The sequence below is a fragment of the Mytilus galloprovincialis genome, chromosome 8, assembly GCF_965363235.1.
Source record: "Mytilus galloprovincialis chromosome 8, xbMytGall1.hap1.1, whole genome shotgun sequence".
NCBI lineage: Eukaryota > Metazoa > Mollusca > Bivalvia > Mytilida > Mytilidae > Mytilus > Mytilus galloprovincialis.
In genome coordinates this window covers 29812529-29831526 of record NC_134845.1, presented here as the reverse complement: position 1 = coordinate 29831526, position 18998 = coordinate 29812529, and the positions used below count along the sequence as shown (strand labels likewise).

Genomic DNA, 18998 nt, shown 5'->3' with positions numbered 1-18998 from the left:
TACAATCTTTCATTTGCGCCACAAGGTTATATTTCATTTGCGCCAAAAAATAAAAACTTCATTTAGGTCATTTAAATTTAGAGCAATGAATATTTAACGCTTCCATTATTGCTTGTAAAATCATTTTACAAGCAATAATGGAAGCGTTAAATATTCATTGCTCTAAAAGGTTTTTCTCTGCAGTATTTCTCTGGATAATGGGACGAGTTCAATGCCACACTAGGTGTCTAGATGGAAATTTTCAATTTAGACATAGAACAGGAGAATTAAGTTAGTAATATTTGATGACCACACTTTTAGTTTATTATCAGATCCTACGTTCTGAAAAATGGGGACCAAGTCGTTTATTGGTACCCCAAATAAATAAAACCTTGCAAAGCCAGTATAGAAACTGAAATGGACTGCAGTTCATGAAAAAACGGACTATCTTTTTTTATCAATATGTATGCACTTGAGAGGAGGAATGATCCAGACATGAATACATCAGGGTTGTCGCTTACAAGTTTGGTGCCAGGGTAGACGTATAACTTTACAATAGTGTATCATGTTTAGAATAACTCCAGTGTCAACTGTTTTCTTTCATGTTTAATATTAGGTGTTATGATCACGTTTATTTATAACAGAACTGTGTTTCATTAAAGGTTTAACATTACTTGTGTGGTTTAATGTCGACGGATTTCTAAATAATATATTTTATTTTGCAAACAAAATCTTTTATTATCAAAAGTCTTTTTTATAATATATGTTTTATACTATTCACCTGTATTTACCTTTAATATTGGCGCAATTGAAAGGTTTTATTTTGGCGCAAATGAAATATTGTTTGTGGCGCAAATGAAAGATTTTTTTGGCGGAAATGAAATGCTAATTGGCACACAAGCAAAACACCGAATTATTCATTATATTTTATGTCTGTAAGTGTCATGAACATGTCAGAACAGTTGATTAATTTTCACTTTGTTTAAACTGAATAATAGAGGACATATTAACTTTTAAATTTAAAAAAAAGAAAGTGATATCAATGTATATATGTTTCTTTTAAACTTGAAATAAGGATTATTTTCTACATGGTAAACTACTTGAATTGAATTTTTATTGAGTGTACATATTAATTATGTAAATTGATATATTATGTGGCTTTTATACTACATTTCATGTCTTTTGCATCTAATAAATGTCAGTGCATTTGTTTGTATTTCTGTTTTATTATTATATATACACAGTATACATTTGCCAGGTATATATATATATAAATATTCATTTGTGTATTTGAAGGTGACATGATGGTAGCCGTAAATGATGTGGGTGTAACTTGGGAAAACTTGGAAACTATTTGTAACAAGTTATCCAGTAAAGTTGTAAGTACTAATTATATATAAGTAGAAGAAATTACTGTGAAAATACCATTGATAAGTTAAATATCTAACAACAGTGAACGATTGTTGTGATACTTTTTTCCATGTTCAGAGCTCCAGATAAGCTGCGTATTTGCGTGATCACGCAATACAAATAATAAAAAAACCCAATGCAATTGCCCATTGCAGGGTTCAATAACCCAATTAATTCAAAGGAAAACCCAATTATATGCCCAAACCATGAGTTCTCAACCCTTTAATTGACTACTTTTTGCGTTATTTACCCTTATCTGTTTACAGTCGTCGCGTAAATCTATGTTTATAATATTTATAATTGGAAATTTCCTTTCGTTCTAAAAATAGATCCCTGCATCAAGTAGCTGAAATGGGTCCCTGTTGGAGTTTTCCATTGCTCAATAGGTACACGTGTTTTTGAAAACATTTCGGTCTTCTCTGCGTTTATCCAATTAGCGTGTGTCATTTAGTCATAATTTTTTTTGCATTGCTCGAGATTTATCATAACATACATTGAATTAAAACGAAAGTGAATGTCCGGTAAAAATATTAAATAGAAGCATGTTTTCTGCTTCTTTTGAAAAGCTGAGGGAAAGTTATGATAACAAGACTCAGCCAGTGTTTTAGGAAGCGTCCATCGAAAGCACGGGCGTGTGTGCGTACCTTCTAACGAGAACATTGCTAATAAACACGGGGTTTCGTCAAAAACGAAATCAGTTGGAAAAAGTGAACGGCCAAATCAATTATGATATGATAAAGCATGAGAAACCAAAAGTTCTAATAAAAGACAACTAAACCCAGATTTATATAAATTGAATAAACCAAAATCATTCAAGTATAATTAGAGTTTATGTAGTATATTTTTTTTTCTTCATTTTACAGTTATTTAATGAATACACACACAGGCACTGGTCTCAGAATTTATTATATAAAGGCGCAAGACGAGTGCCTGTGAATACACATATCCGTTTTTGTGAGAAAATACAAAACTGGCAGAAGGTTTGGAACGGGACACAAATTAAACCTACAGTTGCTCCTCAGTGAATAAACCAAATAAAACAGCTAGGAAATAACCCTAACCCTAAACCAAATAAAACAGCTAAACAAAGAAAGAAACATATTTAAGATGGAAAAAAATCTGGGGTTGATATTGCCTAAATATTCAATATAGTGTTGATGAAAAAACCCAATACATTCAGGAGCTTGGTGGTGAAAAACCCAATTTGATATTAACATGAGGGGTGAATTGGAATTGATAATGCAATTAAAAAACTTTATCACCCAATTATATAAGAAAATGTGGGTAAAAAACCCAATTTCTGAATTCTTATCTGGAGCTCTGATGTTCTACCATGGTAAATTTGTATACAGTAATTTCCCTTGGTCCATTGTTTATTGATCAATGTTCTATAATTTCATATGTTTTGAAACAGTTTTCATCAATCAGTCATGGACAAGAAAAAATAAATGTGCAATCTAATCATTACAATAATGGGCTGAAAGTACAATCAAATCATGTTCATATTTAACTTTTAAACTTTTTTTAAAACATTTTGTAAAACAACAATGTTAACTTTAAAACAATCTGTAATAAAAAATAATGATTATTAAAATTGATTACAGGTAAAATTGTCATTCCAAATGCCAAATGTTGTTGGACCAAAGCCCAGCCCTCCTCCTCCAGTGAACCCACAGTTTGCAATGACGTCACCCCGTCCAGTGACAACACCTTCACCTCGACCCCCTCGCCATCGTCAGCCTGGAGAGAATCTGTCACAGCTGGTGTTTGGTGACAGTAGACAGCACCATCTGGAGTACCTACAGGACACATCCTGCTGTGTGATGTACCTGACATTAGAGGGAGATGGCAGTTCTGATACAGAGAGTGTTAGGGTAGGTTGTCTTTGTATTGTTTTAGTCACTGTTAAATCAAGTAAAACCCTTATTAAAAGATACTTTTGTTGATTTGATAAAACAAAACAAAAATCATATGCATTACTACAAAATAAAAATGGTTGCTCTTTCTAGCTTTGAAACATGTTGTGTTTTGATATGAGAACAAGTTCTCTAAAAAGGAACTGTTTTGATAATAGAGGGTAGTAAAGGGTTATTTTCGTGCAACCTGTTTTACTATTTTTATTTCACGTGCAGCCGTGAAAATGGTTTCTTTATTCACCGCGTTTCATGAAATTGATTGAAAGATCAATGTGCAAGACATTTTTAATTGTTCATTCATCCCGAAATGACAATTTTATTTTGTGTTCTTCTGTGCAGACACGCCCCTCATAATAGAGTATACAGCCATAAATAATTATCTCCATCAACATGCTATAGAATAAAATCAGTTGTAAAAAATTGAAATATTTAAATCATATTGTTATAAGTATTTTTCAAAGAGTCATTTGCATAATAATGAATATAATCATATAAAAGATAGTGAAGATAGTCTAAAATTTGATTTGGGTATGATATTTTGTATTTATAGGAGGATATAGTATACCAGTATCCACCAGGGGATAGTAAGTTACTGGAGGTCAGAGGATTGTTTCTAACATTGTGTGGTGTACTACCAGAGGTGGCATCAACTTCTGCTAGAAGGTATATATAAATATATTAATACAGATTATTCTTTAGCTATAAAGAATAGAGTTTCTGGACTTATAATATGATCATAGTTTTAAACCTATTTGGTTTGTAATTGGCTTATACTTTTAGCTTGGAAAAAACACTATTTCTACTATTTTCAGTTGATTTATCAACCCTCATAAGATACTTTATTACTTGTCATTAAGCTCTTATTAAATGCTTCAGCTATGTATTAATATGTTGTTTATGGATTGATTCAAATGAGATTGTATGTATAAGACCCCATTTTGGCTCTTTTGACTTCTCATTTCATGATAAGATAACAGAACTCAATACACAAGATGAGAAAATGAAACATAAATGGCATGTCCATATTTGATATTTATATAATATTATTATTTCATTCGGGATTATCACACACAATACACGTTTATATCTTATGTTGCTTAAAAGTCCGAAGAGAATAGTACTCTGTAAAAAAAATTCAAACAATTAGAAATTTTCAAATATTTTTCCTGTTGTTCAAGTGAAGAAAAAATAACATGTTTGGATAGGATAATAAAAGGCACTGTTGCCAGGGAAGCCACCAACATTTTGACAGCATAATTAATAAGGTATCTGAAATTGCCACTTTATCACCCGGGGCAATTTAACTCAACTTAGTATAAAGCTATTTTAAAGTACCAAGACGATGGTGATATAAAAACAACCACCTATTTGAAATAATGAAATATCTTAATAGCGTTACGAAGTATTTGAAATTGTCATTTTAAATCACTATGTTTTTGTTTTTACAGCTCAACTCTTGTTCACCAAAGACAAAAGATTAACATAGCTTACCAAAGAGATGGGAAAGACATTCTTGTTATCGGACTACCTGCTGATAAGTATGTATCATATATATAGCTTTCATGTAAATCTCAAATCAAAAGCATTCTGAAATAAGAAAATCCAGATTCATGTGACCATGACATACTCTTTGCTATATAATCCCAGCTAAAACCCATGAAGTAGTCAGTATGTAGTCTGTTGCAATCTAAAACTTTTGCCCTTTCCAGCAGACCTTCTTTTTCTACTGTAGCAACCCTCAATGCAGTGTAATGAAATTAAACTTGAAAAGCTGATTGGCAACCAAAAATTCATATATGGTCACTATTTGGGCTATTAGAATATTGAAGATCTGGCGACCAGAAATTTTCGGAAATTTGCCCTGATCAGAGTTGGGCTATAAAAAACCATCTGAGCACTTGACAGTAACACAAATTTATACTGTATTTTAAGCGCCTTTTATATTTAAACTTGATCTTATCAGTGCTTTATTGCATCAGGCAGTTGTAGGTCATTTGTAAGCATTGACTGAAAATGGCACAGATCCATCTATTTTGGTATTTTGCTCTTAGCCACAACTTTGACTATTACATGCCGTTAGAAAGAAACCCATTAGTATTTGTAGATTGTGTTTATTGAAAGCACATAGTAGAGCCTCGTTCTCGATTTTGTCAGTAAACAGATGGAACAAGGTAGGCGTCAATTTTGTAACTTGTTCTCACAGTCTACCACATAGATTCAATAAAATACCGGCTACAATTTTGCAAAACAATTTCAGATGTTGACTTGACCTATGGGGCAATCATGAGTGCTTCTGCGAAAGTCCAACAGATTTTTTTTACTGTGTTTTGGACTCGCTAAAGGTCACAGATTGTTATATAAAACATAAACTAAAATAAATCATGTGGTTATTTTACAGTTCATTTATACAATCTATTTTCTACACTCTACAATTATAAAAACACAGCATAAAAAATTAATATTTTTATTTAGCAAGGCAAAAATGTAGACACCTGAAATTTTGAATTGGCTACTTAATTTTCATGTCTGGTGACCAGTTGGCCACTTCATTTCAGAAGCTACTTTGAGGGCTGTGTAGTCTATATTACCCAATTGTCATCCCTGTTTATTCATTGTAATGAACCTACTTCTTTGAACTAACAATCAATAGGTATTCGTCCTGCATAATCCTGAAAAAAATTGCTGTTGGCCGCTAATAAAAAAAAATATCAATCATCATATTTTAAAGTCAGACAATTTGCCTAACATAAACTTGATATCTCATTGGCTCCTCTCTAATTGTTTCTTACTCCACAGGGTACCAAAGTCATGTGTGGAAGAAATCTTAAAGCAGCTTCATCACTTAATACTGGTATTATATGGTCCATTACACAGGTAAGGTTACAGACTATATTTTCGTAAATAATCATATATATTTTATTCCTATCTTTCGAGGATTTGCTGCCATCTATTTACTATGTACTGTGGATTCATTTATTTTCGTGGATACCAACTTTCAAGGTTTGAGGAAAACTTGCATATTCCTGGATATTTAATTTCATGGTTGTGGCTAAGTCTGCATTCATTTCTTTAGAAAATGTGTTATTTGTTGAACATCTAAATTCGTTTCTCTCGTACCCACGAAATTCACGAAAATTGGTATCCATTGGTATCAATTAATGAATCTACAGTAACTTACTCCACAAACATTACCTATTGTTTACACTTTTGTACATATATTGTTGCCTTGTGCTCAACTACTCATGACAATTTGTATGAAGACCAGCCTTATCATTTCAAAGCAAAGATCTAACCACTACCTTCACAATACTATCTATATCAGCAGTATTAGCACTTTATATCTTCCTTTGTCTGAAAATGCTTTCTTGTTAATATGAAACCTTTGGCCATAAAAAATATTAGGATTAACAATTATTTTGCGCAAATAAAGCAGGAAGGGGTAATTTGGTTTTGTAATTCATTTAATTTTATGAAAGTCTTAAAACTAATGGTATTGTTTGAATTGAACTTTCCATAGTAAAATAATAATATGTTAATTTGTTTTGCATTTCAGTGCTTTTAGAGATATGAAGCATAGAAGTCAGATAGACCAGTTGTTCTCATTGTCCCTGCATAATTTACATAATATTTCCCAGAGTGCCATGTTATCTAGTCAGTCCTCCAAAATATTTACGGAATTAATACCAGGTCCTAAAGCTATTAACTTTACAGACGACACAAAGGTGAGATATGTAAACTCGTGTGTAGAATTTCACAGTTTTTCATCTTCTTTATGCCTGCATTAATATTAGGGCTGAATTATTGACCATGGTTGGAGGATAGGAGTCACTCCAGTTAACTTATTGTGTTTGATTGCATTTTCCATAAGATTTACAAAAATATCAGTAAAATGAAAAACAACTTATAGGTGGTTGGGGTCTGAACACAATCAAACTTTAAACAACATATAAATGTTAACCAATTTTCATGGGATAATCATTTAAATTTAATTTTATACAAGTGTATGAGCTATTAACAGTGGGTCTCATTGGGGTCTAAGCGTGAGGCAGGATTGCCAAATTTTTGTAAGCGTGACACTTGAAAGTCAAATTATTGTGCCGTGAAAATGGGAAATGAAGTCTAGCGGGACACGGAAAATAACAAAAAAATGAGAATTACTTACGTACACGGTGTTAGCAGGATACTAGAATTTAACAAAACAGTAAGCGGGATTCTGATAAGAACCCCCCAATGAGACCCCCTTAACGTTTATATTTCTTTAGTACACCAGCTTGCTTTGGGTGACTACCTAATTTTAACGTGGATTTCACCAGAACAATTTTGGTTTCAACATTTATATTCTAAAACTCGTCATGAAATTGAAAAGAGAAAAAAATTGTGAGAAAACTGTTTAAGTTTTAAATAATTTTGTTTATGTTTAAACATTTTATATTTTATTACAGTTACTATGTGATGAAATCCTCAGTGAGTTTGAAGCATCTGACTTTGATGATTTTGTAAGTATTTAGTAAAATTACATTAAATAAATAAATTCACCTAAAGAAAGACCTTAAATCAACTGAAACTTCTTAATGATAAAAATCATATCACTTAGTATTAAGTGCATAACAAAAAAGACAATGGATAACAAATTTGTAACATTTAGTTAGCTTACGTCCTATTTCATTGATATTCATAATATACTTGATTGAGCCACAAATTATCTAGAGCTTGCATGTTTATGTTTGTAGTAAGGTATTGCTTATTTGATATGTAAAATACATCATCATAAAAGCTTGTGCTAGATAATACCATCCTTTGTCGTCTTTTTCAAATTTTAGTTTGTAATCTGAAATTGCAGGACCAATCTGAATAACAAATGTTATAAGAAATAGTGTAAGAATAACCCTGAACAACTATTTTTGTCGAACCTTCGACTTAAGTCGAAAAAGCGAGACATAGCGATCCTACATTCTATCGGCAGCAGTGGCGGTGTCCACAAATATTCACTCTGTGGTTAAAGTTTTTGAAAGTTTATTAACTTTCTTAAACTATACTTGAATTCTACCAAACTTGGACAGAAGCTTGTTTATGATCATAAGATAGTATCCAGAAGTAATTTTTGTGAAAATAAAATTCCATTTTTTCCGTATTTTACTTATAAATGGACTTAGATTTTCTGCCAGAAAACAACACATTCACACTGTGGTTAAAGTTTTTAAAATTTTGATTATTTTCTTATACTATTTTTAAATTGTACCAAACTTGGTCAGAAGCTTGTTTATGATCAAAAGCTATTATTTAGAAGGAAATTTTGTTAAAATTTTGTACCTGTGTATCTGTATTTTACTTGTAAATGGACTTAGTTTTTCTTCCAGTTAACATTACATACAGTCTGCAGTTAAAATTTTTAAACAATTATTTGATTCATAAACTATCCTGGACTTTTACCAAACTTGCACAGAAGCTTCTAACAATCAAAAGATAGTATCAAGAGGAATTTTTTTATTGATTTTTTTTTTTGTTGAGCCTGCGATTATACAGATAACATAGGCGAGACACAGAGTTCCGCGGAATCCTTACAAATTTTTCTGTTATAAACTTCCAAACAGCAAAGGGTTAGGGGATGGGAGTTATTGTGTTTTGCATCTATTTGTTCATTTACTGATACCAAACTTGGTGTAGAGATGTATTGTTTTGTGTGTTTGAACATCCATTACTTATCAACTTCTTGTTTACCGTATACTTGTTTTATTTACAGCTTGATCCTATATCTAAAGAAGCTAGAAGAGAATACTCCATCCTTGGTTCTTGTACATTTTATAAGGTAAATAGATATTATTCAAAGAGAAGATTGTTCTGAAATAATATTTTATTGTTCTCATAAAGTCTAACTTTATTTAATTTCATTAAAAGAATAAAATATTTTTTTCCAAGATACTGTTATAGATTGTTTTTTGTTCGGGAAATTCCAGTTTTATATTCACACTTATATTCTCCTCTTATTTCAGGAATATTTACTATGTAACCACCTGTGCCAGTCAGACTTACAAGACATCCACCTGTTTCTAAAACACCACTGCATAATACAGATGTTAGCCAGGAAACCAGTAGAAGAACTGGTAGTATGGAGAGAAATGTTTCCTTCACAGTATTGTCACAAAACTCAGTCATGTCCCCAGGGGTATCAAGATCCTCATGATGCAAGGTGGTTCCTACTTGTTATTGGCATGGTAGGTTAATACGTTCATGCACACAAGTCACTCAGACGTGATATTTCATAGTATTATGATTTAATGGTGGCTTTTTATAAATGGCACATTATAATATTCTCATTGGTTCATCATACAAAGGATATTTGAATAAAGATGTGACATTACTTTGATATTTAATAAGTGAGTTGAATCAACCATTATTCTTAAGCTTTGAAATAATGACCAGAATAATTAATTCAGATTTTTTTTTTTTCTTTTTTTTTTTTTAATATCTTTTTTTTTTTTTCTCTTTTTTAGTAATATCTTTATTGCACTTTTCTGCTGTTATGACACATCTAGGACATACCGTTTTATAACTTTATTTTTACAGAAACAGTTTCTTTTATGTACATTGCTGGAGGCAGGAGGTTGTTCTAGAGCACAGAAGGGAAATCCTGGACCACACCCATTTATTGTTAGTCAAGCTAAAGCTACCTTATTACAGTTTGAAGCAGATGAAGTTACAATGACACAGAGCATTGAACACAGGTAAGACTATTGTTCTGTATTTTTTCATACATTGAATATGCACACAAAGAGATTTATAAGTAAGAGAAAAAGTAGAAGAATACTAAAGGAACATATAAACTCATAAGTCAAAAATAAGCTGACAATGCCATGGCTAAAAATGGAAAAGACAATAGTACCAAAAACATCATTGAAAAAAACCAAGGACTGAGCAACAAAAACCCCATCAAAAATCAAAAAGTGATGGGATCTCAATGCTCCAGAAGGGTAAACAGATCCTTCTCCTCATGTTATACCCATTGTGTTGCTCCAGAAGGGTTAGCAGATCATTCTCCTCTTTTAAGCCGAAAAGTAGGGAAGGTAGGGTCACTGGAACCACACATATATTTTTATTTGACCTGATATGTCTAATTCTGAAGGTCACATGTGGGGGAAGGGGACAAGATTGTAGTTACAATAATTGGAACATATTCACCATTATCTGTGAAACAGATATTCCATAACGGTCAACCAACTCATAATGGCCTCCTTACTAATCACTTGGACCAGTAGATACTGATATATTTATTTGATATGATTTCATTCCACAAAATGAAAATATGAATTAAGGATTAATTTCATTGAAAGGAAATACAAAAAGTAATATAAATATAAATGACTACACCACTTTTGTATCATCCATTATTGTTTTACATTGAGATTCTATTGTTCAAGAACAACAATTATATTTTACAGATTATCAAAGATCTCCAAAGGGCCATGTTTGTCTTGTGCAGATTCTGTCATTACTGGACATAAACAAAAGAAAGATGAAAATATTATTATTACACCTCAGAAATCCAGATTGTCTTCCAAGAATTGTAAGCATATTTATAACAATAGTGGCAATGACATACTTAACCAGTTAAATAAAAAAAAAAATCACATGCAAAATAAATCGAGATGTTGTCATTGAATTTGCATCAAAATATAGTCAGAATGGGAAGAAAAAGATGCATTTCCTTGCATTTTCCAATTTAACATAAAATAAAGTCAATGTTTTGAAGTTAAAAGAAACATTATGTGACTGGAAAATATTGACAGTTTACTCATTCATACAATTCATTCATGATGTGTTGTTCAGTGAGAATTTTAGAAAAAAAATAAAATTATTTGCAGTATTTTCAATTGGTTTAGCTTGTTTGAAACGTTTTTGGACTCTTATAGCATGTTATTGTTATGTCTACAAAAAATATACACTTTTAAAGCCCCAGCTGTAGTGGAGGGGACATGAAGTTTTACAATGTCAAACTGTCCTTAAGTCCCAAAAATGCTTTCCGTTCTCCAACTTTAGTTTGCGTCAACAAAATGTTATGAAACATATACACAATGCTTATTACCACAAAACACAGATCAAGTTTGAATTTTGGTGGCATCACTTGTACGGTTCTAGAGTTTTGCCCTTTTACAAATGAAAATGTTCGTTCACTAACATTAGTTTGCCTCATTTTAACATTATCTATAACTATACATTATGTATTTTACAGCACATGATGACCATGACATCGTAGGTAAAGGTGGTGGTAGTGAACATTCTACTCCTGTGATGAAACGTCAAGGCAGCAAGCTATCTTATGGTTCTAATGATTCAGGGGAAAGTAGTGGTAGTGTTGGCATTAGTAATAAGGTATTTATTTATATTTATTAACCAACTAAGTACATTATTGCCAAAAATGACTGTTTATTAAAAATTACATATTTTCTGTAATGGCCCTGTTTTTCTGTAATGGCCCTGTTTTTTTCTGTAATGGCCCTGTTTTTCTGTAATGGCCCTGTTATAATGCCCAGATTGTCGGTAATAAGCCCAGTTAGGGTTTTTCATAAAGTTAATAAAATTAAGTTGTAAAGAGTATAATACCTTTTTGTATTTTATTTAATCTAGTAACCAGCAACCAACATTAAAGAACCATATTAAGGGATCACTGTTCATCCTGTTCAACACATAACTTCTTTCAACTTAATATCTTGGAAATTTGGTATATTTAAAGCTTTATCATGGTGAAGTACACATTAAATTTTTTTCAAACTAAACTGTCATTAAAAGAATAAGAGGGTACATCAAGTTGGCAGCAACACATACACTTTTGTTCAGTTGGTTAATAAATGTATTAAGAAATGGGTGTTTTTATAATGGCCCTGTTATATGTCCTCGGTCAGTAATAATGGCCTCGGATGTCTGTAATGGCCCTCGGCATTGCCTCGGGCCATTACAGACCTCCTCGACCATTATTATAGACCTTGGACATATAACAGGGCCATTATAAAAACACCCATTCATTAATACTATAATTAAAAGTAAGATAAAAATGAATAATTGAAATCTTTGTCTGGTTAAAAGTTGTATTTTAAGGCTTCATTCTTTTTGAATGAAATAATCTATTAAAATTTTATGCATGATAAGATAAGATAAAAAGTGCTTTCTGAATCCTTTTTTTTAATTATTTCTGGAACAACCAAAATAACATAGACAGTTACCATATGTTTAAAATAAGACTTGAATTATATTTATTTTGGTTTCAGGCAAAAATGACTAAAGCTGGATCAGTATTTGATATCAGCAGTATTCCACATGTTGTATTATCTCAGGGAGATGAGATCTCACATATCAGGTGAGTAACTTTGCTGTTTGTATCTTCTCAAGAAGATAATATTGCACATGCATGGTGGGTATATTGATCATCTGTTTTCAACATGTATTATCTTGAAGAGTTTAGAAACAAAGTAAGTGAGGATATCTTGTTATGTTCACAGGAAAGATATAATCTTTTAATAATAAGACCATTTACAAAGGCAACTCAAAACTTATAATAGATTTTATAGACAAAATCTTGTAAAAGTTAGAACTTGTACAAAAGCAAGACAAAATCTTGGGATGATTAGAAAATGTACATAATGAAGATAAAATCTTGTAAAAATAAATACATTTGCATAGGCAAGTCGAAAATCTTAATAAAATTAGAACATTTACATAGGCAAGACAAATTTTGTAATAATTAAAATATTTACAAAGGCAAGAAAAAATCATATAAAAAATAAAACATTTACATGGGCAAAGTCAAATCTAATTATAATAAAAACTTTACATATGCAAGACCAATAATCCAGTCTCAAGTGCAACAAAACTTTAATATAAAACTTGATAAATTTGATACAGTGATTTTTGAGAATGTTTAATTTTCAACAAACACAAAACAGTGGATATTTACATATATATGGATTGTTGTAAATTATTTATATTTTTCAGATTAACGCGAGGAGTTGATAACTGTCTGTTTCACTTCATCAGTATAAATGAGTTTGAAGGAACATACATATCTCCTACACAACAGGAAATGTCTGTAGTCAATGGGGCATTACAGGAAGTTATACTCAACCACTTCTATACAGCTTGTCTACATATACGCAATGTTTTTCAACAGTCTGTAAAAAACAAGGTAAACATATTCAGTATTTACAGAAAATAGTTTCACTTTTTTGATAATTGCCTATGATAACTAAATCTGATAAATGGAATCTCTACTGATTTTTTTGTCTTTTAAATTTTGGTATTTTGTGTTTATCGTGTTTATAATACATAGAACTCTAACTCTGAAAATAAGTAACTTGATAGGTTTATACAAGATTTTAATTAATCAAACCACAGTTCAAAAGAAATTTAAGTAAAAAATGGTGGCAAATGAAAGTTCCTTATTCCATTATTATGACAAGATATTTGCATTGTCATTCACATACACTTGTAAGAGATATGATATGATATGATAAAAATTCTAACATTTCTCATTTCATGTGTGTCCATACAAGGTTACATGACAGATATTTAGTCATTAGCAAAACTTAGCCATGAGAGATTGTTGAATTAACAAAACCACAAAATATAGATGCCTGAGGAAATTAATGCATTTCCTGTATCTATGGACATGAAAGTACAAATGGAATGGGTAACCTCTTTCTCAGTCATACTTTATCTTTCTTAACATCTGAATTCTTTCCTTTTAGACAAAACAAGTAGACCAGCCAAAGAAATATGGAGAAGATACGTCTTTTACAAATGTAAAAGAACAAGGTGTTATGTTTACCTGTGTGATACCTCAGCATTTAGAGAACAGTAAAAAACAACCTCCACCATTGTCTCTGACATACTGGGTTGTAGGGTAGGTATTATAGATTATCAGGGTGTACCATAAAATCTATACTATTAAACGAGAAGACCTCATTTTGTGTGTCGCTTCTCTTCCTTCCACAATAAATTAATCATCATGCCTCTGTGTCCTATAGGTACAATGTATAGTCGCATTTGTCACCCTTTCTTATGATTATTCAATTTGGGTGATTTTGGGAGAAAAACGAAAAAAAATGCGTCTGGATATTTTCCAGTCATTGGACGAAATTTTAAGTCAGACTAAACTTCCGGTTTGTGTTTTTCTGTACTTTGAACATACAAAGACTATGAATCATGAATAAAGTGTATTTGCTATCTGCTCTCATTTTCAAGTTTACTATCCACGGCGGTCACAGAGTTTATTAAATAGAGAGGGTCTATATAATATGTCAATGACCGCCGTGGATTGATTAGTAAACTGAAAATTGATAGTAAAAGCAAATACACTTTATTTATAGTAATGAATGTTCATAATATACTAAACGTATGTTCATATTGAAATAAATAGAAAACAAAAAATGGGAATTTTGGGAAAAAAGGAGGAGGTGTTGAAAAACAATTGTTCTATCCCCAAGTACCTATAACTTTTGATACCTTTCCTGAAATTCTCCAGTCATTAAATATTAAAAATTCATTTTATATACTGAAATATATATGATATATAAGTGACCACTGTTTATAGTAATTATAGTATATATGTATGTTCATAGTATACAGAAAAACAGAAGGAATAAAATACGGTAATTGGAAAAAAGGGGAGGGCAAAAAATGTGCCCAGTCACCGAAGTACCTTTGACTTTTGAAACCTCTCCTGAAATTCTCCAGTTTAAATTTTTTACAGTTGACTTACTCTCTATTTCCCCGCGGGTGTGTTCTAGTAAAAATAATAATAGTAACTTTGTTTTTCCGAAAACAATATGTTAAATTTTCTATATTGATTCATTTTAAATAGATGCAAACACTTTATTATTTATATTGTGAAACGCAAAAATTTAAAAGTGAGAATAGAAATGGGGAAAGTGTTAAAGAGACAACAAATCGACCAAACAGTTGAAAAAATAAATTCTCTAACATTTGTATGTATGAGAGCAACAGGCACCAGCAAAAACTGTTTTCAGCAGAAATGCAAGTTTCACTTATGCACTCTATGCATCTCTGTTTCAAATTGTTACATATGGGCTCTTCTGTTCAGTTATGCTTTAGAAACATGATATTAATACTAGTACAGAATAGGAACCCCTTACCCCTGAATGTGTCACCTCTTAATTTGGGAAGAATATTGTATCACTGAAATCTTTAAACAAAACATATTGAAATACTTGAAATCATGCAGAAAAAGATCTCAAATTTAAATACTTTTATTATTTTTATAGAAGAAAATTTCCAGATGAAAAAGAGATGTATGTTTGTTTCCATGAATCAGTACCTCAGACAGCAATAGAGATGGCATTTAAACTTGACACTGGATTATCTTTGTCATGAGATTAACTGTGGATTGATATAATCTTACACAGAAAAAATGGATTAGCAGACACCAAATAATGATATTGTTATTTGTTAGCTGAAAAGAAAGGAAAATAGTCCATATTCAAACATTAAGTAGCATATGGAAACTATAGAAATTCTTTTCAATTGAATAAGAGATATTTTCAGGGAAAGATATACTGTAAATTCAGAAATTATTGCGATTAGTCATTAAGACAAAAATGAGATTTTAGTTTTTGCGATATTGAGAAAAATCTTGTTGATTTCAAATAAAAAATTTCAAAATGTGAGTTTAAATTATTGCGATTATAACTCTAACCTGTTGCATTTTTCGCAATAATAAAAACATTACAATAATTTCTGAATTATAAGTAGTTTCAGTGAACTCCTACTGTGATATTTTTTACTGTGACTAGAGACTGAAGCGGTTTCATCCAGCTTAAAGCTTCGTTAGTTACATCAACAACTTGTTGTTAATTGTTTATTCACCAAGTGTAATGATAAAGGGTTGTTGAGATTATTTTCAGGGTTGAATGTTAAGAATTTCCAAAGGCCATATCGTAATTCATTAGCAATAGTTAAATTAATTTTCACAGCTTTTTATACATTCTAGTCATGCATCACAGAATCAAAACGCAAATCCATTTGTCTTCATTGTATGTGAATGTCTGTGTCCTTACCACATTGATTTGGCAAAGCTGGCATATACAGCAGTTATAAATATGTATGAAAGATTAAACATTTAAAAACAGTTATTTGGTTAATAATGGTGAAAGTTGTAATTAATCCATTCCCTTTTTGATCACATTGTCACTAAAAAGACTTGGCTGTTAGTGGAAAGTATCCTCCAAATAGGAAAAGAAGAAAAATACACTTTTAGAAGACTTCCTAATCTTGAATATGGACTAATGAACATAAAATGAAATTTGTTTGCTTTGTTAGTATGAGAGAAGTTCAGCATGATGTTAGTGTTTTAGAAAATTATCTTGGTTCAGTTATGCTGTGGATTCATTTATTTTTGTGGGTACCAATTTTCGTGGTATGAGGAAAACTTTCATATTCATAAATATTTAATTTCGTGATTTGGCAAAATCTGCATACATTCATTTAGAAATTAGTGACTTATTGAACATTTAAATTTGTTGTTTACCTGTACCCACGAAATCCATGAAAATTGGTATCCAATGAATATTAATGAATTCACAGTATGCAGTTGTACTGCAATATGTGTGTGAAAGATGATTTAATCATTTTCATTGATCTTGCCATCAGAATTACAGTATTAATGTTTAAAGTATCATCGTACATTTAGTCACAGATCACTATCATAGCAATTATAAATATGAATTATAAATTATGAATTTAGATTTCTTTCATTATCATTAAATATTCATAAAAATTGATAGTTTAAGATTGTAAATGAAAAACTGTGTTAACTGTTGTTGAAAAGTTTAAAGTAAAATCCAAATGTTTGTCATTCTGAATAAAGCAAACAAAATAAAGGTATAGCTGCTACTAAATAAACTGACTTGAAACATTCTAAATTTAGAAAGTTGAACACAGCAATTAAAATAGAAATGTGCATTTTTAGATGTTTTTTTTCTTTTGCAATAAATGTTGTTATTCAAATATTTCAAAAACAAATAATCTGTTCTGACAATATTGAAAATATAGGACTGGCTTGACTACCCATGAGAGTCTTGCATGGTCAGGGTTAAAAAATATTTTATTCTAACTTTGAGACAATACTTCCTTATATTGTTCCAACTCACAATAATCATATGTACATCTTTTATACCAATTAAGCTGAATAAGTGAAAATTGGTATTTTATTCTTTCTGTTATATTTGTTGATCGCACCATTATTAAACCGGTTGATGTTATTAAAGTCATATCTTTTGACTGAAGATTATATTTTTGAAAACACTTACACATTTCAGTGAGATTATTGTGTATTAAACAGTAATTGTATTATTGTATGAACATTCCATTGGTTTTGATATTAATTTTGTAAATATTTATTTATTTATTTCATGCTTATCTGTGATATTTTATTTTGACTGTTTTATACATTAATATATATATTCCAGGTTTTGTGTTTTTCAAATGCACATGAAAAATACAAACATATGTTGTTAAGTCCCATCAGCATCAACAGTGATTGTTTTATCTGTGTTGATTGGAAGTATTTGATTTAGTTTTCATTTGGCACATAAAGTTCTTGCTTTTGAAATTATAAAGTAACTGAGATGTTTTGTTAACCCTGAGCCTTACATAGAAATTCTAAGTTAGAATGATGTTTGACGTTTCTACAAAAAAGCAGACAATTTTTAAAACAAATTCATAACACTGCTGTTCTTGTTTATTTCTTGTTGAAAGCATTGTAAAACTTATGTTTCATTTTGTCATAATTGCAATAATGATTATATATCTTTTATTCATGTTTAAAATGGCTTCAATAAATAGTTCAAGACCTCTCTGTACACATTTGCATTATAAAGATTGAACACTGGAGGTCCATTTTTAAATCAGGTCTAACCATCTTTTCAAGGAATAAACACTAACTCAAATTTTTTATGCCCCATTTATGGGCATTATGTTTTCTGGTCTATGCGTCAGTTCATCTGTCCATTTGTTTGTACATTCGTCCGTTCGTCTCCTGCTTCAGGTTAAAATTTTTGGTCAAGGTAGTTTTTGATGAAGTTGAAGTCCAATCAACTTGAAACTTAGTACACATGTTCCCCCATGACACGATCTTTCTTATTTTAATGCCAAATTAGAGATTTTACCCCATTTTTACGGTCCACTGTACATAGAAAATGATAGTGTGGATGGGGCATCAGTGTTCTATGGACACATTCTTGTTTATACTCTCACTCAAAGAGTGGATGGTACAATGTTATACACTTGTCTGCCAATTGGTCAATCTATTCATCCGTCCTTAATATACATTGCATATTACTCAACTTGTGTATAAGGGAATGATCAAATATTGGTCTGGAACTTTGTAATGATGATTATTAGAGTGGAGATAATTTTCAGATCTACCAAGCAGTCTCTTCTTGTTTGATAAAACTTCAAACTTTTATCATTAGAACTTTTGATGCATTGATGCATAATTCTTAGCGTCTGTATTAAGGAACACTTTGATATTCTCAGGAACTTTATAATGTTATACCAAGGAAGCTTTTTCAGATCTGCTAGACAGGCACTACCTGTTTGAATTAACACATTTTTTTATTGTAAGTAATGAGTTTGGTTTTTTATGCCCCATATATGGGTATAATGTTGTGTGGTCTGTGCATCCTT

At 31.0% G+C, this 18998-nt stretch overlaps 1 protein-coding gene across 4 annotated transcripts in view; it reads left to right on the top strand.

Annotated features, from left to right (window-relative positions):
• Positions 1–17646, top strand: part of LOC143085510 (protein inturned-like) — a 29348-nt gene extending 11702 nt beyond the window's left edge. For all 4 annotated transcript variants that reach the window (XM_076261891.1, XM_076261890.1, XM_076261888.1 and 1 more), the window contains 16 exons: positions 1276–1358; positions 2994–3263; positions 3856–3968; positions 4754–4843; positions 6102–6179; positions 6859–7027; positions 7748–7801; positions 9046–9111; positions 9296–9517; positions 9870–10027; positions 10742–10866; positions 11533–11672; positions 12566–12654; positions 13290–13479; positions 14042–14196; positions 15578–17646. In XM_076261891.1, coding sequence (XP_076118006.1) covers positions 1276–1358; positions 2994–3263; positions 3856–3968; positions 4754–4843; positions 6102–6179; positions 6859–7027; positions 7748–7801; positions 9046–9111; positions 9296–9517; positions 9870–10027; positions 10742–10866; positions 11533–11672; positions 12566–12654; positions 13290–13479; positions 14042–14196; positions 15578–15686 — 2111 coding nt within the window. In that variant the 3' untranslated portion in view covers positions 15687–17646. The remainder of the gene's footprint in view (positions 1–1275; positions 1359–2993; positions 3264–3855; positions 3969–4753; positions 4844–6101; positions 6180–6858; positions 7028–7747; positions 7802–9045; positions 9112–9295; positions 9518–9869; positions 10028–10741; positions 10867–11532; positions 11673–12565; positions 12655–13289; positions 13480–14041; positions 14197–15577) is intronic.
• The last annotated feature ends 1352 nt before the right edge of the window (positions 17647–18998 follow it).